At 33.3% G+C, this 25,602-nt stretch overlaps 2 protein-coding genes across 4 annotated transcripts; one reads left to right on the top strand and one right to left on the bottom strand.

Moving 5' to 3' along the window:
- Positions 1-2,135: 2,135 nt before the first annotated feature.
- LOC128553196 (interferon-induced protein 44-like) lies at positions 2,136-5,711 on the bottom strand. The gene is made up of 4 exons (XM_053534313.1): positions 5,551-5,711; positions 4,563-4,740; positions 3,250-3,383; positions 2,136-2,762 (listed from the first exon to the last, which is right to left on the bottom strand). Exons 1-4 carry the CDS (start codon positions 5,701-5,703, stop codon positions 2,604-2,606), a joined length of 624 nt encoding a protein of 207 aa, XP_053390288.1. The 5' UTR covers positions 5,704-5,711; the 3' UTR covers positions 2,136-2,603.
- Positions 5,712-9,405: 3,694 nt separating this feature from the next.
- LOC128553197 (uncharacterized) lies at positions 9,406-24,045 on the top strand. Of its 3 annotated transcripts, none has more exons than XM_053534316.1 (5): positions 9,406-9,506; positions 10,079-10,110; positions 13,161-13,227; positions 21,673-21,903; positions 23,500-24,045. In XM_053534316.1, exons 2-5 carry the CDS (start codon positions 10,084-10,086, stop codon positions 23,757-23,759), a joined length of 585 nt encoding a protein of 194 aa, XP_053390291.1. In that variant the 5' UTR covers positions 9,406-9,506; positions 10,079-10,083; the 3' UTR covers positions 23,760-24,045. The 3 variants fall into 3 exon arrangements, with proteins under 3 accessions (XP_053390291.1, XP_053390290.1, XP_053390289.1); XM_053534315.1 differs by having other exon boundaries at positions 9,431-9,589; XM_053534314.1 differs by lacking the exons at positions 9,406-9,506; positions 10,079-10,110; positions 13,161-13,227 and adding exons at positions 17,228-20,510; positions 21,111-21,410.
- Positions 24,046-25,602: the final 1,557 nt, after the last annotated feature.

Raw genomic sequence — 25,602 nt, 5'->3', positions numbered from 1 at the left:
GATCAATATTAATGGTGAAACCGGTTGAGATTTTTAACTTATATATTTTACTGAATTAAACCATGTAATATCAAAAAAGGCATTTCCTTCAATCTTTTTTCCCGCTATATTATCCGTATTGTTCAACAACAGTACATTTTGGATATATATAATAACGCAACATTTGTTAAAGTTATTGAGAAATAAAAAAAAAACGAGCAGTTGCACAGGCTTTAAGATATGTGGGCGGACGATCAGTGCCATGATGTATTTCCCTTTACCTACTTTAATTTTGACTTTTAAACCACACAACTAAAAATTACAAAACAAATCTGTTGATTGAGCCACAGAAGTGGAAATACATACTATGCTTGGTTGAGCAGAACTCAACACTTTAGACATGCGCAGATATGTTAAAATAATGGGCTTACCCTAAACAAAGAAAAGTATTAGCAGAACTAAACAATCTGGAATTTAGAAAATGGAGCCTGCACCAAAACTGTCAAAAGAAAAAATTAAAAACCAGGAACCATACCCAAGGATTGCTTATACAATACCCAAAGCTATGAAAGTGGGAGTAATGGGAGTGGGACCACCCAAGCGGAAACATAAACACAACATAGAAATCGTGATGAATGATCTGAAAAGAACAAAATACAACCGACCTGATAAAATGTACGAATGTCGAAACGATCTGGAACTGATGAGTTGTACAAAACATGCACAGCTACTCCTTTAAATTTTATATTTTCGTTATTGCTCTAATAGCATTGCTAACACAACTCTGATTTAACTCTGCCCGGAAATGTGTTTATTTAAATGTAAACAAAGGACGTTTTCAGGCATTTTTGTACTTCATTAGCCGAATCTTAAGGTATAAGGAAAATCTTATTTCACTCGCGACATACTATTTACACATCATTCCATGAAAGGAGTGAACAAACAATGCACGAAAAAAGTTGTATCTCTTGTATCTAGTGTACATCAAATACAAATTTAATCTAGTTGGTAGCTATTACGTGGTGATGCTTATCTCACCTACTTAATGATATTTTACAGTAAATGGCAATGCCTTGTCCCACTTTACATGTACCTATTTTGATATCGTCAGCTAAGTAGACCCTGTATGCAAAAAGAGGACTATTTACCATCCATTTTGAAAATATGTCTTGTTTCTATTTCTTCCTGGTGATTTGGTTCATTTTTTTGATAAACAAGAAAAAACACAAAGAAATCCCCCATCGTATATCTTACGACTGTATGGTTTAAGGTATATATCGTGCTTGCTGTCTGAACCAGGTTTTAATTTGATCATGGTCTGCACTATTTGCTATTCAGTTTGTACATTTTCAATGAACACCCTATGTTTGTTCTATTGTGGACAGAGAAAGAACTTGAGATTGCAATTTTGCTGCAAAAAATGAAAACGAATCACATTTTACAGTTTTGGGTGAATTAGTTTGAAATTGCATATTTACTGCCTAGTGTTGCAAACTTATACCTGTAAGAGTTGCCACTGGGTATATTTAACAATATAAAAATTAATGTTTTATTTGTTTGTACATGTACGCACAAGATGATAACATAAGACAAAATTTCCCGCAAGTGGGCAAAGTGTCTTAAAGTTAAGTTGCAGTGACACTTGATACTGCAAATGCCATAAAACTATGAAAATTGATAAAAGCTTGATATTTTGCAATTTAATAACTGGTAGTATCTGAATAAAATTGACACAATAATAGAAAAGCAGATTTTCCCCTAGATATAATATTGAATTAATTAAATAAATCAATTGACTTCACCCGCCTTTCCAACAGTATTCAATTACAAGAAATACAAATTAGTTTCCCTTATCGGCTCAGCAGTGTACATACAAATGTAACGTTACTATGGTAATGAGGCGATAAGAGCAATAAGGGCCAATTTAATTGTTCAGTTATTATATGTTGACAGCGAACATATTTTCAAGACAACAGGTTTAGGGAGAATAGATTTGGATTTCCAAGTGATAACATTGTGGTTCTTCACTAGAAAATAATTTGATACTCTTTAATAATGTATGTACTTTAGTTATTAACGTCAGATTAACCTTTGGCGACATGTTAATATATTCTGTAAACTGTGTGGTTTTCCACTGAAGAATAAAAAGAAGAAAATCTGGAACTGTGTTTTATTATTTGGACATAATAAGTAGGGACTTAGTACCTACATCATCCATAATAATTTTCGGCGTTACAATTTTCCTAAATAATAAAATTCTATAAATTATATAAAAAGGAGTTGCATTGGACTATAACACATGCAGATTTTGGAACACCCTCAGACCTTTTCGCGCTTCTAAAATAAAGTAAATTAACATAAATCAACATAAATTAATCATCATATATCAATTAAATATCAAGCTACTCGTAATGTCCATATCTGGCGTGTCAATTGAGTATGCTTTATCTAAACGATTTGATTTGACATCATCCTAGGTGTACTACCTTAAAATTAAGGGTAACAGTGAGTTAAGTCATATAAAGATAACTATACCAAAGACATAAATCTGTAAAAATTAGATGTAGAAAATGTTTTTCGAGTCTAGTCTGTCCCATTAAAGTTTTTTTTTCCCTTTTATTTTTCTAAGGTGTTTCATCATCACTTGTGGATGCGGATACAGAGTTGAGAAAATCTGTTCCAAAGTAAATCATTTGCCTGAGAGCTAAAAGATGCAATATTTCTTTCTTGTAGTCCGCCTCAACTTCACTTTCATAGTTTTCAACAGGAAAAATACAATGCTCCTACAAAAAACAAAAACAATTAATACATGTTGTTGTGCGAATATAAATAACATACTAACATACGTAATATATAAAGATAAAAATGAAACTAAGGCATATGTACAACATGTGATATGCTCTCTTTGTAACTCCTTAATATTTCTTGCCATAGCCAGGTCACTAAGTTTTCATTTTTTATTGGTTTAAGAGTCACATCGACACATCTGGTGATATTTCCAGCTTTACATTGTAGCGAGCGGAAGACCCCAGTGGCCCCCTCCTATTATTGTTTCAGGCATGAAATGACACTTTATATGGGACTTAAGCCAGGTTGATGGCATCCTATACGAAGAATTCTACAGCACTAGTGAAGTTTCGACCCCATATGGGTAAGACATATTTTTCGTTCACATACGATGTTGTACAAACAAATTCCTCAAACAACCATTGAAAGGGATTTCATGTTAACATACATGTCATTTAAGTATGAAACAATAACTACATTTACCGGAACCTTGTATAATTCCCTCGCCACATGTACAGCATCTTTAACTTTTTCACTTTCGTATGTATTCTCTATATCTTCATCAACAAATTCACAGAGTACATCAATCTTAGTTAATAACACTATTCGTGGGATGTCTGTGAATGTAATAGAATAATGCTATAAGTGTCTAATATAATACATCACTAAGAAAAGGTTTACAAAAGAAGACAGTAAACGTTTACGCATTTACTTCTCAAAGGAAGAATAAAAGTGAGTACATATACTATTTTACTTTAGGGATAGCTTTTGATTATTATATACATGAAAGAAAACTTAATGGGAATGACACAAATATGCATGAACAAACATACTATATCGAACGGCATGAAAAGTACCATCTTCGTACGGCCGGATAGCTTAGGATTACGATGAAAACTGTTTATTGCATTTATGTCATGAATATAGCACAGTTACTACCGCTTAGCTCAATAGGTAGAGCGTCGGTCTACGGATCGCTGGGTCGCGAGTTCGATCCTCGGGCGGGGCGTATGTTCTCTACGAATATTTGATAAACGACATTGTGTCTGAAATCATTAGTCCTCCACCTCTGATTCATGTGGGAGGTTGGCAGTTACTTGCAGAGAACAGGTTTGTACTGGTACAGAATCCAGGAACACTGGTTAGGTTAACTGCCCGCCGTTACATGACTGAAATACTGTTGAAAAGCGGGGTTAAACCCAAAACAAACAAACAGTTACTCACAACTAAGACATAAATTTGACGCAATTATATTAAAAAGAATCAATCCTGACGATATCGTATCTGACACGTCTATCACTTAAATCGATAACGCTGTGTCAAAACAAAACTGGATGGTAACTTCAGTAAGGAAATGAGCGAATCTTGAATTTTAAATTACAGTTGATGGTTTAAGGTTTGCTTTGTTTCTATGCGGTTATTGTTCTTCATGTTTTAGAAGGCAATCTATGCAAATCATGCATGAATTGCATATACAATGCCTTAGCTAATCATCATTTCATAAGCTTGAAATAAAATAATTACTCGCCTAATAACAAAGCATGTATCCTTAATATGTATGATACTAGTTGAAACGACGACGTTGGAATCGTGGTTTCCAATCTATTGTTCAGTCCGGTAGTCATTTATAAGTTTCATGCATATAGCATCAGCTGTAAAGTTTACTAGGAAATGAACTCAAAAAAAGGACCGAATAAAATTGACGATGTCTTCATAAAGTTGTTAAAAAATTATGTATATCATTATCTGAATTCTATTGTCTTATTTTCAAATCAAATATAAATAAATATTTTTACCGAGAGCCTTTAACTCTGTTTGTAGTTCTTTTATTTTTCTTCTTCTCGCATCCGAAATATTGTCATTTCCGGCGACAGTAGCATCTATTACAAAAACCACACAATGAATTCTATCTTTTTCATTTGGCTCTGACCTGAATTCTTTGCTTCCTTCATCAATTGGTGTGGCAGGATTGAACTTTAAATGTAACAATATTGAGCATATTTTGACCTCAGGTAACATCACTACACTATGAAAATGATCATGGTTTAAAATCAAATAAATGACTTTAAAGGAAAAAAAATGACTCCATATAAATGAAACAAAACTATATGCATGATCAACGATTGCATTTTTTAAATATCATTAATGCTGACATATAAATATTACAAAATAAAAACTTTTTTCTTTGGTTTTACGTCACACCGACACAATTATAGATCATACTGGCGACTTTCCAGCTTTGATGGATGAGACGACCCCAGTTGCCCCTACGTGCATTTTTTCATCACGAACAGGCACCTGAGTAGAACCACCGACCTTCCGCAAGCCAGCTAGATGGATTCCTCACATGCGAGAATCAAACCCTTTTCGCTGAGGCGCATAAAATTGGAAGTTAGGCGACCTTAGGCACTCGGACACGAAGGCAATGCCCAACCAAAAAAAAAAAAAAAGAAAAATAAGAAAGAAAAAAAAAACAGCAAACAGAAAGAAAGAAATAAGAAAAACCACATCTTCATTCGCAACTTGAGTTACGAGTAACGAGTAACGATATAAAGGTTTCGTATCTATATGTATTTGTGATATTAAGAATTGTTATTTATGTTTCTTATCTCCACTGTTGTTTTAGTTAATAATCCATCCTTTTTTGTTGTGTTCTGTAAATCCATTTAAAACGTGTTTATTTTCCGAAAAAAAAGTATTATATCTATTAGATAAAGCACAAAGCTGATATGTAGTACTTTAGCCCATTTGTCGTTTATTTCAAGACTGAAGTTTTGCACTTACCTTATAATTCGGTGGAATGTGACCCTTGACAAGGTATAAAACATCCTTAAGATTGAGTCCTCCCTGATCATTGTCCTCCACGCCCATTGTATCTAATATTCTGAAGTTCTTCAATTTGTGTTGCGGTCTATATTCTTTCAGCTGTTGCCGCATAAAACAAACTCATTTATACTGATACATGTAAAGTAAGGTTATTGTCATCATTTTGATGAAGCTTCCCGTCTCTTTACTCATAAAAAATTCCTGTCAAAAGCCAAGATTAGCTCACGTTTCTGTGAAACGGTGTTTAAAGCTTATTCATTTTCTTGTATTTTGTTATATAATATATAAAATCTTTATTCGTGCGGATGATTTTTGCCTAATTAAAAAGTTGACTTTTAAAATGACTGCAATATATTACGAGACAGGCATTAATACATGAATCAGGAACTATCTAAACAGAAACACCGAGCTTTTATTCAGCGGAATTGCATGCATAAATGTTAGTCAATATTAGTTTTAAAAGTTGCCATACCGTTAAAGTCAAACTGCCATCAGCTCCTCCTGCAAGGGTTATCTGTGATAGTCTTCCTCTATCAATGGATGCTACCGTATTAACAAATGATGATTTTCCAGCTCCTACTGATCCCAAAAGCAAAATGCGTATGTTTGAAAGGCTTTTTTCTCTAACACAATGTTTCTGTATGTCATCTAGAAGCTTTTCAGCATACTGAAATGTGAAAGTAACCATCATAATAATATATGCCATGGTGAGTTTTGGTAAAATTTCTTTATTATTTTCCCTAGATATAAAGAAACATATTTTCAAATATTCTGTTGCAATGCCTTTATATTAGCCAGACCTTTCACATTCAATTTCTAACTTTACTGTAGTGTGCCTTTACAATTTCTAAAACATCTAATTGCATCACAAATAAATAGTAGAAAATTTGTAAATGCAAAAATGAAATTCGGATAACACGTATTTCATTATATTGTCATACCGCTACATGCTCGCTGGTGACAGTATTCTAATTTACATTTTAAACTACAATAAACAGCTAACTGATCATCTTCTAAAAGTTTTTCACCCTGTTAATAATTTTACACCAACAGAAAATAAATTCCGCAATAATTAAACTTCCACTGTGAAAGCTACAAAACAATTTAACAAGTACATGTATTTAATTTGCTGTAAAGCATGTAATAAACGCATGCATAAAGAAAATTATAACTTTTGTAGAGCTAGTCATAGATAGTTTTGTATTCTGTCGTAGTGATATAGAGAAACTTTATAGGTAATGTCACTTTCATGAACTTCCGTGATGGAATAAACAAAAACGTTACGAAGATTCATGCAACATCATGTTTAAGACAATCATTAGAACAAAAGTTACTTGTTTCGTCCAGTTTTCGTTTTGTTCTAGTTTCCTCCACTGGGTTGTTATGAGGCCAGATTTGTCTAGTGTTAAACCTAGAAAATAAGAATCATTGTTAATTATGTAATTATAACTTTAAACTACGTTTAGGTTACTGATCAAATTTTACTTCCAGAACGAAAATTATATTTTTGCAGAGAAGAACTTCATTTGTGATTTTTAGATATTAAGCCAAATAAACTAAATATAATGATTTTCATATTGCGTAGCCTCAAAAAGTTTAATATCAAGTGTATTTGCCAACTTGAAGGTATTATGGTCAGAGGCATCCAATGCAAAACTTTTTTTTAATATTTGTTCATCCACAAAAGGAAGTTTTGATAGCCACATACTTGGAAAAAGAATCCCTCTGACTAAAATCTATATAGTTACCTTAAATATGTCAGAATAATATATAACATCCTAATGCTAATGCATTACATTAATCAGCATCCTATAGAAAAATCAATTTTTAAACAAGGAATTCTTCGGAGTAATCCCCTAGCAGTGTTTGTATGGACGAAGACATCATCAATATATTTATAGAATAAATTCTCAATGCTGACATGAATGGAATTCAATAAAAGGGAGGGGCTTTTCAAACTTCTTTACTGATCCATATAGCATGCGACTTTAAAACTAAGACTGAATGATAGTCATGTAGCAACATTTTGAAATTATACATTGAATTGATACATACTTCCACCAGTCGCTCCAACTGCGCCTGTGGCAGGGTTCCCCGGCGGCCGATCTAAAAACAAACACGTTCTGTCTTAGGGAATAAAAACGATAACACCAATATTGGTTATGCATACCTGTTGTATAATACGACACGTAGCAATTTCAGTCTTTATATGGGAAATAAAGTATACATGGTACTCTACAGAAATATGTATTTCTTTTTACCGGAGACTGAACATCAAGAGAAACATCATGTAGGGCAGGAAGAAACGGCGTAGAAGACAGATTGACATCTTGTAACCACTATACGTTTCGTTAGACACAATCTTCGTATAATGTAAATATCATTTGATCATAGACGGAAGTTATTTAGTTGTATGAAGTAATTTCTATCACGATAAATCCTACGTCCCAAATACTAAATCAAAGAAAAAAAAAGAAAGTTCTCTAAAACTAGTATTCTAAATCATACAATATTATGAATTATGTTGATACTTACTGTTCCCCGTGTCTCCAGCTGCATTTTGATCTTGTGTCGGAGGCTTCTTTCTACTTCTTTTACCTAACCACTTCTTTAACTACAGAGAAAAATAAAACATAATCAGATTTCAATTTAAACAAGTTGTCAACGGGTACCAGCTGGTGTAACTACTTTCTGTAAAATCATTTAATTCAATTTAGAACTTTTCTTTGTTGGTTTCCTGTTCAAGTTAGAAATATAAATAAAGACATTAGATCTCAATGAATAAAAACACTATTTTATTTTATAGTTAGTAATTGAAATCCGCAAATGGATGTTCCCGAGAAATAGCGAGGATGTCCATGACACGAAAGGCAATATCTGCGCACCAGAGTAATTTCCTATAATTATGGATAAAAGTCTATAACTGGTCAAATGTCTAACTTGCGACACCTTCACTTTTAATCATTTGTAAGTCTGCAATGAAAATAACAAGGTATTTAGCGATTTAAATTAGTAGTGTAATCTATTGACGAAGATATTTTGTTTAATATTCATAGTAAATCACAATCAAAAATGAAAATAAATATTCCCATTTCTATATGTTCTCTGTGTTTTTCAGTTCATCAAATAACCATGATTAAATAAACTTGTTCGTTAGCAAATGATTTCAGAACATGTAAGATATGTCAATAAAGATATTAAAACATTTATGTCTTTGCATGGGCTCGAAACTGGTACCCGCACTGTCAAGAGCAATAAGAACAACAGCACAGTTCTTCTATGCACTTCCATGGAGATGTTATGTAACGAACCAGAGCAATATTTACCTATGGAAAAATATTGATTCATATGATTTAATGTTTCAATTTACTATTGCTTTTAAATAATCCCGTTCAATTAAATATGGTGTGATATTTCTATAATGAAACGTTAATCGTCTATGTGCTTCCCAGTTCAATTGTTGTTGTTTTTTTTTTTTTGTTGCTTTTTTTTGCATAATCTGCTATTAGTAGACAACGTCATTACTGAATTCATGTAAAAATAAACAGATGTGAAATATATAATGTTAAAAATATAAAACAAAAACCGTTACTTTTTCATTTCGATACACAAGGAAAAATCATGACGTGTGTAAATACAGCTCAAAGAGACCATATCGAATACATTTGATACTTACATGCTTACTACAAAGTCGTATAATAAATATTACGAAAAATGACATAAGAGCACAAAGTTTGAATTACACAGTAGTTAAAACCTTGAATGAATATTTCATTCATTTACTTTTCTTTTGATTCATTTTCAATAAAGTATAAATGAGCCTAAGCTAACAACTTTAAGTAAACAGGCCTGAATTCAAGCATTTCAAATAGGAAGAGTTGTGCACCCACTATTGAAATTACGCATTTGTTAAAGTGGGTATATCGTATTGCATTAGATAAGTAAAAATATTTTAATAAATATTTCCGGATATTAATCAGCTAGTGTTTCAGCTCAGGTCAGTTGTAGATTCGTCGATTTTAAGACATCAATAGTTTGTCAATTTGTTTGTTTGTTTTAGGTTTAACGCCGTTTTTCCACAGTATTTTATTCATGTAACGACGGGCAGTTAACCTAACGAGTGTTCCTGGATTCTGTACCAGTACAGACCTTTTTGTCACAAGTAACTGTCATCTTCTCCACATGAATCAGAGGATGAGGACGAATGATTTCAGACACAATGTCTTTTATCAAATCGTAACAGAGAACATACGCCCCGCCCGGGGATCGAACCCACGAACCCGCGATCCGTAGAACAACGCTCTACCTATTGAGCTAAGTTCGGACGGGCTAATAGTTTGTCAAATACAATTAAACAAATGAACGTTTTAAATGGATTGTTTTCGTACTGCTTAAACTATTTGCATATACTTTTTTCTCGAAATTTGTAGTATAAAAATCATTGAAAAAGTATGTATTTACCTACATGTGCTAATTTTTGTTTTAGATACGATGGGAAATATGTCTACTTTATTTTGTGTAAGTATAAATTACTTAGCTATCATTTATGCATTACATTTATATCGCATTCATTTTCACATATGTTTTTATATTGTTAATCTTGTTTATAATAAAAAATATGTATGAGAGATATTGTATTTTCTCAGTACCAGGGAAAGAGTCATTAATGGCATATTGCCAAAATCTAAGGTGCAACGTTTGCAGAACTATGTATTATAAATGGACAATATCCTTTTATTTAATTGTCCAGCAATATTTAAGGTAAATAACATTGAATTTGGTTTGTTTAATGTATTGTAGTGTCTCTGTCCGGCCATAGTAATTAGTGTGACCCCCAAATATCATGGGGCAGGACCCATTATGTTCCGTAACCAGTTTAAAAGTCAGTCAGTTAATTTCATTTATCAAGACCTGAGCACACAGTAACCACGTGACAATATGCTTGCAATACATAGAATGCAACGTTTACGGTTGCTTGGTGTGGAACACTCTTCCCTTCCAACACTTTAAGACTTTTTCTAGACGGTCTCTTTTAGGACTACACCCTCCGGGGCTTCTGTCAGAACAATTACTATTGCACTCCAGTATAGGTATAAAATACTTTACTTCCTTCGGTGCCATGTGCTTTTTCGCTGCGTGCACGCACATATGCTTGAAAAGTATGAAACCAAAGGACTATAATAGTGTTCATTTTATAACCAATTTCGTGGTGAAGTTCATTTTGATTAAACACATTTTACCAGAGAACGAAAACCTCGGTCCTTATTGTACATTTTAAAAACTAATATTGAATGTTATTTGTTTAAAGGGTTTACATGGTGAGACAAATGAATCAACTCCCGAACGTCAAACTTTAGAAAAAGTTTGCAAGTGGGTAAGTTGAGTAAATATTTCATCTTCCAACATGAATAGTATTTTTTCATGTCCCTCCAAATCGTAAATGTTACAGAATATTTATAACTAAGAAAATGCTTCAATCTCAGATTTATCAAATCATCAGAAATGACAATGCTAGATATATAAAAGACATTGACTTATATTAAAATAAATCAACAAATGTTGTAAAATGAAAGTCAACAATTTGCACACTCGAAATGCCTTGTCCTCTGTTGTAACTAACCAACATTTGTAAAGTAATCGATATAAATAATTGTAATTGTGTAGGTTTGTTGAAGACAGAACAAATAGTCTGTAAATAAGACATTCAATTTTTTTCCAGTTTGAAAAATACTAGAAGAAAACTGACAATAATTATATCAAACTTTCTCAAACTTAATTTGAAGTGTGTTAGAGTTATATCAAGGTAATAATTGTGACATTACATTTATGACGTACAAAACCTTTCTGAATATCTGTGCATATCAGCCGATATGCATCGTATAAGTACCAGCTATCCATCAAATTTATTACTAATGAACAAACGTGATACGATTGACCATTTAGCATACAGTGTTTTATAATGTTAAATCAATGAAAATTTGAGTGCAGTTTATAAACAAGAGGATCATGATCACCCTGGATCGCTCACCTGAGTAATTTGAGCTACATTTTTCAATTGTTAAAATCAGAAAAAAATATAAAGAAAGTAGGTCACATTCATGGTCACTGAAAGTCAGTGTTAAGATTATGTCATCCAGATTTCAAGGCTTTATCTTATAAAAAAATGAAAAAGTAGGTCAGTCACGGTGAAGTGACCATTAATCACTTGGGGGTCAACAGGTAGTTATGATTAAACAGTGAAGCAAATATGATCAGATAATATTCGAAGTAGTCATTATATAACTCATACATAAGTAACCCTCGGGGCGGGGCCTTTTTCAGAACTGGGTCATAATATGAACAATCTTGATAGAAAACCACTAGGCAAATACCAAATACCCAGGCCTTGAACTTTAAGAAAAGATTTTCCCCCTATACTTGTCTATGTAAAAATTTGGACCCCCGGGGTGGGCCTTTTTTCATCCTAGAGGCATAATTTCAACATCGTGGTAGAGGACTACCTGACAATGCAAATTCCAAATATCAAAAGCTTAGAATTTACAGTTTCAGGCCAGAAGAACTTGGGACCCCCGGGGCAGGGCCTCCTTTCACCCCAGGGTTATAATTGAACAGGTTTTGGTAGAGGGCCACAAGGCAATGCAAAATACCAATTATCAAAAAGGCTTAGGTCTCGTGTTTTATCCTTTATAAGTCTATTTAAAACTTGGGACCCTTGGGATGGGGTCTCTTTTCAACCAGGGGTACAATTTGAACAATATTCATAGAGGACAATTAGATGATGTCACATGTCAAATATCGAGGCTCTACGCCTTGCGGTTTTGGTCAAGAAGACTTTTTAAGTTTTTCCTTTCGGTTTCCATAGCAAACATAGTTCTGTTTTGAATCTAATTGAACACGTTTGAAAGAAGGGTACGGAAGGATCTTGCCTGTAATGTTTAGTGTAAAACTGCAAAGTGGTTTTTTAAAGAAGAAAATTGTTTACAAACTGTTGACTGACGGACGGAACACGATTGAAGCATGAAGACGGACGGGGGACATTGAGCGGTCACAAAAGCTCAGCATGGGACTTTGTCTGAAACTGAGCTAAAAGCGTATAAAAGCTTAGGAAAGAGGTCATATATTTTAAGAAACAATGTGACTTCCGAATAGTTTTGTTCAAAGGTTAATTATAGATACAAGTTTAACAGTAGAAGAACTGATTAGTTTTAAATTATCTTTTGCTAATGGAATCAGTTCGTGTCCGTTCTTATATGGTTCTTTTCCGTTTCTCACGCGGCGCATGCGCTACTTGTCCGGCGATGTTCGTTCCATCCGGTGGAAGGTTTCGAGCATGTTCAAAATTTGGAACTTTAACTCCCGGTCAAAGTTCCACCGGACAAAGTTGTCCGTTAGATACACGGTAGCAATGCGCTGGCATGCGTTTTGTTTGTTATTCATTCGTTCCTTATTCTGCACTTGTACGGTTCTCATCAGTCCTTGTCTAGTGGACCAGACTCGCGACCGGACAACTACCGGACATGCAACGGATGCAGAAATCAAACTAATACCTTATCTTATATTACCTTTAGGACTTAATAAACAACAGTGACGAGAAAGCCGGCTTTGAAAGAACGAATTCCAATAGTCGAAGGACAGGTGAGTGTATAAAAATCGTAATCCAAACGTCAGCTAAATCTTAGACTAACTCGACCTTTGAGTTAAGGTATTGGACCCCTGATGGTAATGTTTAAAAATGGCATTTGCTTAGTATATTCTTTAAGTTGACCATGTTTTGCACTGTGTTGCAAATTTTAAAGAACTTTTATCGTGCCGTTTTTTTGTTTTTATTTTTGTTTTTGTAAATTTTGTATAATTTAAGGTATTTCATCAAGTTCAAATAGAGACAAACTTCAATTTGATGTCTACTATCTAAAATGATTGCAGATAATTCATTACAGCATTAATTTTGATAAAAGAAACATCAAACTATTGTTGAACACTTATAAAACACACAAAAAAAAACAAAACAAAAAACAAAAACTGTAAATATCACATTTTCTAGGGTGCCTCAAGTTAACAGATTTAATAAGACAGAATTCTAACTCCAAAGGACGGGATATGATAAGGACCAAAAATGGCCCCCACTAAATATGCATGTAAAACAACACCATTCCATTGGTAATTAACTATATTTTTCAAAATCCACCAAGATACAATGACCAGACGTCGGTTATGAACCAAAAATAATTGATTATTACATCTATCTAAGACTTCCGCTGAAAAGATACTTGATCATTTAGAATGGGGGTATAGAAAACTAGTTTGCAATATATTTTAGTTTATATTGCTGAACCCTATAAATTGTATGTCGTCACAATACACATTTATCCAACTTCTTGAAACGAATTTTTATTTTGTATTTTTAAGACGAATGATCGTGCAAAAACAAGGAAGATAACTCTTTCATGTAAGGACGACCGAAAACTCTTTTAAGAAATAAGATTTTTTTTTTATTTTATACATCTACGTTGGCTTATTCTCTAACTATTAAGTCTGTTTCGTTTTATTTCGTATCAAGAAAATTTCTAAAACTAAAATTCAAAACTTTCATTTCATTTGCTTTACCATAGCACCATAGAAACATAGAAACAGTTTTGCATTTTTTTTGGATTTATAGTAATTTAGCGAGTTATTTCACATACTTGATGAAATATTAACTTTTTAAAATAAAAATTTTGCTTCTATATCTCCTTACATATTTAGTGTTTCTTTGTTGGTTTTTTTTTTGTTTCGTATACGGAATGTTCTTCTTCTTGTGTGACATTCGTATAAAACAAAACCTTCGTCGAATAAATCAAGAGGCATGACTTTGTCTTACAAGTTTTTCGGTGATTTTTTATTTAAATATGTAATGAAGTATCTTCATTAAGTAAGTTAAAAGACGACAGTGTTCATTTTACTTGAATAAATAATATACGAGTTGAATATTACTAAATCCTTTCCACATAATTAAAACACGTACCCGTAGAAATTTCGCCGGAACCGAGTTAGATCGGTATTACAACTATGGAAGCATATCTATGTAGTTTATTCAACTTAATTTAATCAAAAACGTTTCCTTAGACAAGTAACTATAATATCGATATGAGAAGCACGAAATATACATAAGCGTATGTAAGATCATCGGAAGGAGTGACATGAAAGGCACGTGCAGTTTCCCGCCAAAATGCGCTTATATATGTAACGTAAAATGCTTCCGATTTCCTGCAAAAAGATTTTTGGTTATAGATGAAAGAAAATTTTTTGATTTTACTCCATTATGTTATATTCCAATTACAATTGTTGCATTTATATTATATATTGTGTTTATATCAAAATCAGTTTACAAGACTACCTTGGTTATACCGATATACCCAAGTAGTAACATTTTTTTGTATGCGCACATGAAGACATTTGATTTTATTCTAATGATATTAAACACTGAATTCATTAGAGCGGTAGGTATAAATTGTTTACAAAATAACAAAAGGTCATGGTTGCACAATGAGAAGCAGATGCCCCGACTTTCCTCTGGATTACCGCTTTTCCTTTCCTCAGATAGAATTACAGACATATTCGAGACGAAACGGCTGCAGCGATAAAGAACCAGCATAGTTGCTCAGTACGCACGTGTTAGTCTAAGAAACAGCTATGCACGTGCCCACGTAATAGCTAATAAGTGATCTCTATAGTAAGTTTTCAATCATGCCAAGTGATATGTGCGCAGAGGTATTTTTATACTAATACGTGCGCAGATGTTTAATACTATTACGTGCGCAAGTAACGTCATTCTTATTACGTGCGGAAGTAATAGATATTACGTGAGCACGAAGTGATTAATACGTGCGCATGTTTTAGTATGACAAAAACATCCATGTCCCTCTCTGTGATACCTTAACTACATGTATATACATTCCTCCGTTTTTTTTTCAAATCATTACAGCTATTCTAGAAAAGAGAAAGAGAAAACATAACACCTGCATACGTGCCTTCATTTCAAAAGCGTAAAGCTATTAATTAACAGTGCAGAGAGCCTACCTAGTCTGGGCCCGCTTCGGCTCTGGTGGGGCGGGAATGGTATTGGGTTTGATCTCCGGCCCCGTCATACCAAAGACGTGTGAAATATTACCAGTAGCTCCCTTGCTTGGATGCTTATCATTAAAGGGAAACTGGTTTCTCTGCTCCTACTCTGATTCATCAAGAATGAAATGTCGAAATTGATTTATATAAGTTGTAAAACTTTCTTCATAAGCTCAATAAGGCCACCGCAGATTTGCGGATCGCAGGATCGCGAGTACGATCCCCGGGCGAGGTTTTTCTTCTCCGTGGCGATTTGATAAGGGGTATTGTGACTATAATCATTTGTCCTCCATCTCATAATCATGTGGGGAAGTTGACAATTACTTGCGGAGAACAGGTTTTTACTGGCACGGAATCCAGGAACTCTGGGTAAGTTAATTGTCCGTTACTGTTGAAAGACGGCTTTAAAACGCAAAACAAAACAAATCACAATCAACCTACAATAAATCATTAAAAACAATAATAAAATGACGCGTCTTTCGATATTTGAGATATTCTTTAAACACAAATATATCTTAGCTATTTTGTTTTTAAAATGGTTATATAATCTATAGGGATTTCAAGCGCGTAGCTACCTTTACGCAAATACGCAGCTGCGTAGTGAAAATCTGGCAACCACACACAATTAATTGGCTAGCTTCATACACTATCATTGCTTACTTCATATTGTGTTTGAAGTACAGTAAACTCCGGTTTGAGCGAGTTCATCGGGATAAGCAAGTGCGTTTCCGTTATAACCTGAGTTTGTAATAAAAATAAAGTGAACCTGTTTCTTATAGACATTATTTGTATTGCAAACTGATTTGTATGATTAGTTGATTTAACGTGCATTGAAATTCACCAATTGTCTTTGTAGTTTTATAACAATTTAGATACAGTTTTGCAATTTATCTCATAATCCTACTATCTGATTGCTTATTTTGTAATAATCCTGACCATGTGAAATATTACAGTCATACGCTGTCTAGGAGGAAATTTCTACAACAAAATTATAATACAGTGTTAACAATTAATAAAATGTTGGTTGAGAAATCGGAAAAAAATACATTTTCAAGGCTAAAAGCTTTTGAATATGACTTTTTGTATAACACTGCAGACGTAATTTGTCTCGCATAATATTTACTTAATCTTGAGCTGAGCGCGAAACTATTGTAACGGTATATAAATAAAAAAAAATAAGATATAATAGCTTCACGCTCAGCCTTTGATATCATAGATATATGTTATAATTGTACTTAAGTGTATGAAATTATCAACTCTTATTCCATAGAAAATAAAATTCAATAGAAATCCATTCATTACACTTAGTTAAATCTTACGCTTTTGACACCGGTACAAGTCATACGATATTACAGTATTTGACAACCAATTCACAGTGAGATAAATATGCTCTTTCTAAATAATTGGTGATTTAGTATTTTCAATGCGTATTACGTAACTAAATTATATGTATAATATTTCGAAAAACTTTAAACAACATTTTTAAAAATCATCAAAACAAGATTTCAGTGTAATACTTGGTTTTAGATGTCGTTGAGATAATATTATATCAACAATCCCGCTACGTTTAAATACTTGTTTTAGATTCAATATTGTTGGTACGAAATCTGCCCAATGCTAATGTTAAAGCCTGAAATGTTCATAGTTTCGCACTTCGCCATTGCGATCTCGCGCTTCGTCTTTCACGCTTCTCTGTCATGGGAAGGCGATACCCGAAGCGCGAGATCAAAATGACAAAGCACGAAATGGAGGTTTTTTTTTTCTCTCGAAATTTTTCGCTTCACCACCGTGATGTTTAGCTTCACCATCGTGATTTTGCACTTCACGCTTCCCAATACGCAAAATGTTCACAGCGCGAAATCACGATGGCTTCACCATCGCTATCTCGCGCTTTACAGCTCGCCAGAGAAAGAAATGCATGAAGCGCAAAACGCAATATCACGATGGCAAACTGCAAAATAAAAAGGAGTAAGAAACATTTTGCAGAATACTGTTTTAGTTGAAGAAAAGATAATAACATATTTTGACGAAGCTGACATAATGCAGACGTCGATGACATTCGCCGAAATATTTTTCCTATGCAAGGCATCAGTTTTTATTTTGTACATTTGTAACAATATCACGAAACTTAGCATGTCTTTGATGACTAGTATTCAGTTTGAAGTTATGGCAAAATTACTTTTAACAACTCTCGAATATATACTTATACACACATCTCTTCTTGTTATCCAATCATAATGATGTTTTGAAAGTGTGTTACCAACCATCTGTTTTGAATACTGCACACATATAACATGGATCAATGAACCACAAATTGCACGTGCAATATTACACACATACCTAGTAAAATAATACATTTTATATAAAAGATTAAGAACGAATAAGGCTTTCGTGCCATGTTTAGCTTCAAATACACGCCAAAATACACCATTTGCGGTTCTCAGATGAAAAAAATATCATGGGGAGGATACCAAGACCCCTACGCATTACCTCTGCGTACTATGCAGAATGCCCTAGCTACGCGCCTGGATTTTATCTTTTATTCATAAAATAAAATATTTCACACCGGAAATGACATGTCAGTGACATTAATTGACTCAACATACATTTATTTATGAAACTTCGTACGGCAATGAAACGGAGTTGTTGAAACAATTCTGAGTTGTTGACTTACTATTTTTCATACGTCATAAAAAAGAAGTACAAAACACATGTTTATAACTTTATCACAGACATACAGTAAAAGAATAATTGACTTATTGTAGAAATAACGCGGTTAAATGGTTTAAAATATTTTAACTCTTGGCTAAAGATATAAAATCTAAATATGGTTTGCAATTATCAAAGAATGGTACTTTCTGTCGTTTTTGCCAGAAAAAAAGTTTTACAGGATCTGTTGGGAATCGATCTCGCATACCACTGACACCAGGCATAATATTTCATTTCAGCCGCCGTGCGATTGCATCACAGAGACTTATGTACAAACTACGTCATTTTTTTTAGATAAAAGAACTATCTACATGTGTCTACTAGTTGCGGTGTGCATGAGTTATCTTTCTTGTCTCTATAACATTTATGTAAACAATAACAATTTTCATTTTAAACAACTTTAATTACACTTTATTTTTAAACTTGAATATAATCCCGAAATACAGTTCACGTAGATCTAAAACACGTAACTGATCAGTAAAATGTCTAGATCTACTTTCAGTTTCACTTTTGTATTAAACTCGGCTCTAAACATTCAGTTTTCTTATAAAAACAACTTTTAGTTATCAGTTTCATGATTAGAACAAAACTCCCGCGTATCTGTTTGATGCTCGGTTGCTTAGAGACGAGCACGTTATCCCGTTTCCTTCAAAGAAAAGTGAGTCTAAAAATTGCGAAAAAAGTGGAAATTCAATATGAGCCGGAGCGGGTGTCAAGCTGATCTTTTCTGAAAATGTATATTTTAATAACCTTATTTTCTCAGCAAAACTTTAGCTTGACACCAGGTCCGGCTCACAATGAAAATCGAGCATGTAGTGTGTAAATCGCGTGGTAAAACGGTAAAAGTCACGGACTACGACTATTCTAAAGGTCTGAGTCGTACAAATAACTTGGTTTTGAAGTTTTTAAAAGTCATAGTTTTAACGATTGATCTTCTTTTTTGTTTCAGACAGTTAAAATTTTAATTATGGAGTTTTCGTATTCTAATTATTTAGGGGGCCATTTTGCATATCTTATCATATCCCGTTCTTTGAAAAATTAAGGTAGAATCCTCTGGGTCTGTTTTGAATTTTGCTCACTTCATTCAAGAATAACCTTGGGGCACAAGTAAAACCTACCTGCATTTCTTCCTAGATATGTAATCTAAAGAATGAAGGCAAAATAGAGAACTTTTACCGAATGTAACTCAGTATTTTTAAAGATGTCTAACTCTACCCCTCCTGATTCAGAGGTAAATTCACTTTGAACAGCAAGAACTCGCTTACAAAATGAAATTTTTCCACTTTTGTACAATACATCCATTTTAAGTCTTGAAAGAAGTAAAAACTTACTTGAAAAAGAAAGAAAAATATGGAAAAAAATGTTAATCCAAGTGGGGCTTGAACCTACGTCCCCTAAAGATTGCAATCAAAGTAGGTTTATGGTAGGAATTAGATACTCTTCAGTAAGGAAGTACTCTATTATGGGTTCAATACCTTAAAATAGAGTAAACTTGAGAATGTTGATACGAATATAGTTTTGTTGCAAGAGTATTCACACACAGACTTGTAAGTAAATACTAATCATTATTAGAATTCAAAACTATATTTGCAAGTTTTAATGAACAATATAATGCGCAATTGTTTTAAGACTTTGCATTTATTAATGAGAAATGTTACCATTGCCGATTAGTAAATCTTGAGGAATAATAACGCCCTAACGGCTGGGTTGTAAACCTCGATTGAATTATATTAATCGAAAGTCATTTGTTTACGAAAGTTCTTCCATTCTGACATGAAATAATTAGAACTTGTGGTATTCCTCAATCATTTCATCAAAATTCAAGCGGTATGATATACACCCATTACAGTCATACAAAGATTTTATTTCAGATTTGAACTCACAATACCTGTCATTGCAAATATTGAACAATAGAAACACCACGCCAGCAACACTATTCGTTAAACGGTTACAGTATGACTTACAGAAAGAGCATCATATCAGAGCGACAGTAATAGAAAACCTAGACGAGATGAAACACGAAGAGGGACAGACTTTAATTATAATATGTAACAGAAACGAATCTGGTTTGCTAACTACCGCAGTTGAAAAATGCCTCAAGAATATCGATCGTACGTCTTTGTATATCTCTTTTTGAAGTATAAATAGCACTTACAGTATGCGCATGAAAATTTAAATAAGTACACTTTTAGGAAGGATTTACCTCGCATCTAAACAGACTGTACAAAGGTACAAAATTTTGAGTAAGCTTGTTATTAAAGAAGACAGATCAATCTAATGAAAAACCTCTACATTGACACATATCATTATAGATTACTTTTATTTGACTTACAGTAGCACGGTCTTACGAAATATGTTGAATATTATTTTCCATTGCCTCGTGTTCTACGCGAAAACATTAAAAAACATCTTGATAATAAGACAAAAAAGGTTCGATTTGCTAACATGTTACATCATAATATCGTGATCAAGGCTTGTCAAAAAGCATAAAAGCGACACGAAAGATAATAATTTCAAAGTTGGAAGTAACTATGATCGTTTTTAGTGCTTTTATAACACCAAAAAACTTAGAGTTTCATACATTTACTTGCACGAGTAGTAAATAGTTTTATATAATTTACTAGATAAATTTAATCGATGGTTTTTCACTGATTATAAATACCATTCACCAAATGATTCATAATAAACATGTTGGATTTGTTGTTTTGTAGAGGAAATCTACAAAAGAATCATTCTGATCGTATTACATGTTACGAGGCAAGATACACTTCCAAGACTGTCTTCGAGAGGCGAACTGCAAAGTATCAAGCTCTACAGCAGAATTGGTAGGGTAATAGATATGGGTTTCGAGAGTGACACAATTTATTCCTGCAGAACAAATGATTGTGCCTTTAAAGAAATAATAGACTTTTGTTTGGAATACGGTTCAACATCGAACAACACCGTTATACAGTCTACTGTGGAGAGAAAAATCGATTTACAGCACTGCAATGTTAGCAATAGCATTAATGGTATAATCTTTTTTAAAATGTTTTATCTATAAATTGTTACAATCGAAAGAAAGCAATTTTCTACACAATTGTTGGCCTTATCCATACCTTTAGCGTTTGGGAAGTTTGCCAAGGTGTTAAAACCCATAATTCGCTTTCCGTTTCAAATATGTCATTCTAAATCAATTACGTATTGTTTAAGTTTGCAAATGTTTATGCGTATTTGTTTGTCCCTCAGTTCAAAGCCATTTGATAACAACTGACTGATATGTATTTTTTCCAGAATCGACGCGTCGTCCCACGTACATTTACATAATTGTTCCATCGAATACAAATGCAGTAACACGTTTCATTGAAGCTTTCAACGAGAAACTAAAGACGACAGGAATTGTGCTTAAACAAAAGCAAATTAATGATGTCAGTGATCTTGACCAAGACCAGTGCTTAATATTACTTTGCAATGCCTCATCACGCATTGAATCCGACATTGAAGGATGTTTAGCTGATAATATACGTTAGTAATGTAGAATGGTTTTAGTATGTCAATGTTAACATGTTACATTTTTCTCTAAACAGTCAAACCTGTGTTAAAGACCACCTCTGAACAGAGACCATCTGGCTCTAAATACATCATGTTTGTTTCCCATTTTAACATTTACAGTGAATAAAGACCACCTCCCGATAAAGATCCAAATTCGGCTCTCCCAAGGGTAAGACAGGTTTGACTGTATGCCAAAACTGTTACAGTAGTTCTGTTGTAAAGTTACAGTTTAATATTCGTCAGCTAAAAAGGTAGTTAAAACACTGTTCACATTTGACATCTGTATGACCGGCTTATATTTCATTAGTGTTATCTAAAGGTCTGTATATTTTTGGTTATGTTTTATTGGTACGTACATTTTGTACATAACCTGTTATGATTTAATGATCAGTTGACTGCATTCTTTGAACAAAGCTGATTTTATTGACTCTTTTCCTTGACAAGTTTTTATTTCTAAAAAGGACTGGTCCATCATTTAGTTTCGACAGTACCATTTATTATTCAAAGGGGAGTTCACTGAAAATTGGCCGATTGAATAGCGAACAGTGCAGACCATTTCTCGCACAGGCTGATCTTATTCTCCACTGGTCGCAAAGGCAAAACCACTAGCCGCCAGCAGGCTAAAAGTTAATGAAATGCCTTGAGATTCAGAATTAGATACAAAATACACTCCTGTTTATAGTACACTTGAATATTATAACACAAGTTCATGAAGTAATAGTTTATACACTAGTCATATAGACGGTTGAATATGAATAAAATGTCAGCAGTATATTACAAGACTTTCACCAAACTCATTGAGTCAAATTATATTTTAATTGCATATACTGTACACTTTTACGTTGTTTTAGCTCCTGCCATGCTGTACACGATTGACATAAATGTAGTCTGATCATGATTTGTACTAATCATTATTCAGCCAGTATCATTTTTGGTAAAAAACTTTTATCAGTTAATTGGACAGCCCAATTTGGAAAATGGACAATATTATTATAGAAATTTAGCAAGGCAAATGAGAATAAAATGAATTTCTCCTGTATAATATCAGAACACTCAACAATTATTATCTGTTTGTTTGAACATTAATTTGGTTTATTTTTTTTGCTCATATTTCGTAAAGTGTTGACCAAAGTTACGGGTCATTTAGAGCTTCAGCATACATCTTATAAAATCTTATGTTATCACTCGGAAAGGACAACTGTTCTAAATACGAGCTAAATATTCGTATTTATGGTAAGTTTCAAGCCGATGCCACTTACGTGTAGGTGTATGACTGCAGTTCTGGAAGGCATATGAACTCATGCATCACAGAAAATACTCGTTGTTTACCCTTTTGGTTTATTTTACTGTATGTGTATATGAGTGAAAATATGTTGGTTTTTTTTCATCAATAATAATCTGTTTTGATGCATTGTTTCCTTAGAACTGTAAAGTAATAATGGGTCATGTGCATGTTGTTGTCCTTCATTTAGGTATTTGCTTGAAAAGAAATAAAATTTGATACCATTTAGTGAAAAGGCAATATAAATAATAAACTAAAGTTTTAATGATAGATTACTTTAATTGCAGATGCTGTCGTCTACATCAAAAGAATGATTCTTATAGTTTTGCACGTGGTTCGAAAAGGCCGGGAACCAAAGGAATACACAAGGAAAAAACTGGAAAATAGCACTTGTTCCGAAAAGTTGAGTTCTTTTCATTCAGTAATTGACATGGCATTTACCACAGATGATGGAATATACGAATGCGCTATGAACGAAAAAGCTTTTTTCGATCTTGAAAGCATTTTCGTTGACCTTCCCGCTACTGAAATTAAAGCAGCTAAATAATGTAGATTTCACGGACAATACTGTAGACTAACCACACAAACAGAGTTGTTGAATCAGCCACTGCTGGACAACAACAAACACGATGATTAGTTTAATGCGTCGAAAAAAAACTCACTTCTTATTAAGTGTCTGCTTATCATCAGTAGGTCGGCCATGTGATATGTTCCTACAGACCTTTATAACATTTGTATATATTAAGAGGCGTCTAATTACCGGCAGACGTCATTTGCTATAATCAGGTTTTTCATGTCTGTAAAGGAAAATAAATACAACCGTCCCAATGTAATGTAATACTAAGATACATTAACGGTGTTATTACATAATTATTGCTTTTCAAAATTGGATATCTCAAGACATATACTATTTTTGAGGGGGATAATCTACTTGCCGTCATATGAGATACTAGTATTCATATTTATTGTCTGATGTATAAGAAAGTTTTATTGGAGACTTATGATAAATGAAGTTTAATGACCATGATGCTATAAAGAAACTAGTTGGAAAAATTGAATTTACTTTTAAAAACTTTATTCTATAAATTACTGTTTTTGGTCATTGTAGTTAACGGGTTTATGAAATGGTATTTTAAAAATTTGTTGATATAGCTTCTCCTCTTTACACGTCGGATTTGATTGAAAGATTATACATTAAAATATTTAAAACATGAACTGGCCATGAATGATACAGACACAGTTCAAATACAAGCTTGTTAGCAGTACACGCTTCATTAAACTGTTATTTTTTCACTTCCTTGAAACATAAAGATAGGTCTTATATATATCTGCGTTGCATTGACGTAACGTTTGCATCATGCGCTGAAATAAAGTTTAGCTAGCATTTAAAATGTGCCAAGATATAACTCTGCCAATTGCATAGATCCTATAATTTATCTGTCTTATATTGGTAACTAATATAAAATGTAGGTCCCATGCCGGATTACATATAACTACCGTTTGGGACCCTTTTAAGCTTTCTTGACACATTGCTCTTTTACTTTCACACATGAGTTTTTTGTTACATCTCCTTACATTACAGACAAAGATAATATCATTTTATTCTTGCGTTTCATACACGGAACGGAAAATATCCAATTTTACCGGAACAACTTTTAACCCATTTGCTAGATAAGCAGTTTACATGTATTTAATTTTTCCACTTTGAAAAGTATCCTAAAAGTATCCTTGTATCCTAGCGGATCTCACGTATGTATAAGTCAACTGTTTTGAATATAGTTATATCCCGTAATGCAAATTATCTGTATATATATTCAATGTATCCTCGAGATCCAGTTAACTTTCAGAGAGAGAAAATATAGCTTTTCTGGTCCCAATCAGTTAAAAGACTAAAATGTCACTACTGATTTGTGAGACATGAAAACAGAGATTTGAGTATATATATGCAAATGTTGAACCAGTGCGAATGTGTAGTACAATTCGGGCTCGTATATAAAGCAACTTCGAAACTAATCTTTTTGGGTTAGTGGACTTGCTGTGGCATGTGCGTGTTCGTTTGTATTGCTAGGCGCTTTGCCGTAATTGGTCTGGTATATTGTGGTGGTGGTTTAGTTCGTATAAATTCACTCTACTAATAATATAGTAATTTACCACCTCCCAACCACCCCGGTGGTTTGATTTCAAAGTATTGTAAGTTCTCATTATAACTTTTGACTTATTTCAAATTTCCATGCGGTAGGTACTGGGATATTTCCAACATTTTATGTAAAAAGGGGAATTTGAAGTGTGTGAGTAGCCTGATGATTTATTTCAAATCAATTTTGTTTACGCGAAAAGGACTGATAACTTTCCAAATGAGCATTTCTAGTAGATTTTCACTCTCATCATAG

This window comes from Mercenaria mercenaria, unplaced genomic scaffold (genome assembly GCF_021730395.1).
Source record: "Mercenaria mercenaria strain notata unplaced genomic scaffold, MADL_Memer_1 contig_3581, whole genome shotgun sequence".
NCBI lineage: Eukaryota > Metazoa > Mollusca > Bivalvia > Venerida > Veneridae > Mercenaria > Mercenaria mercenaria.
Note: the sequence above shows the minus strand (reverse complement) of the source record. Positions and strands in the feature narration are given on the sequence as shown.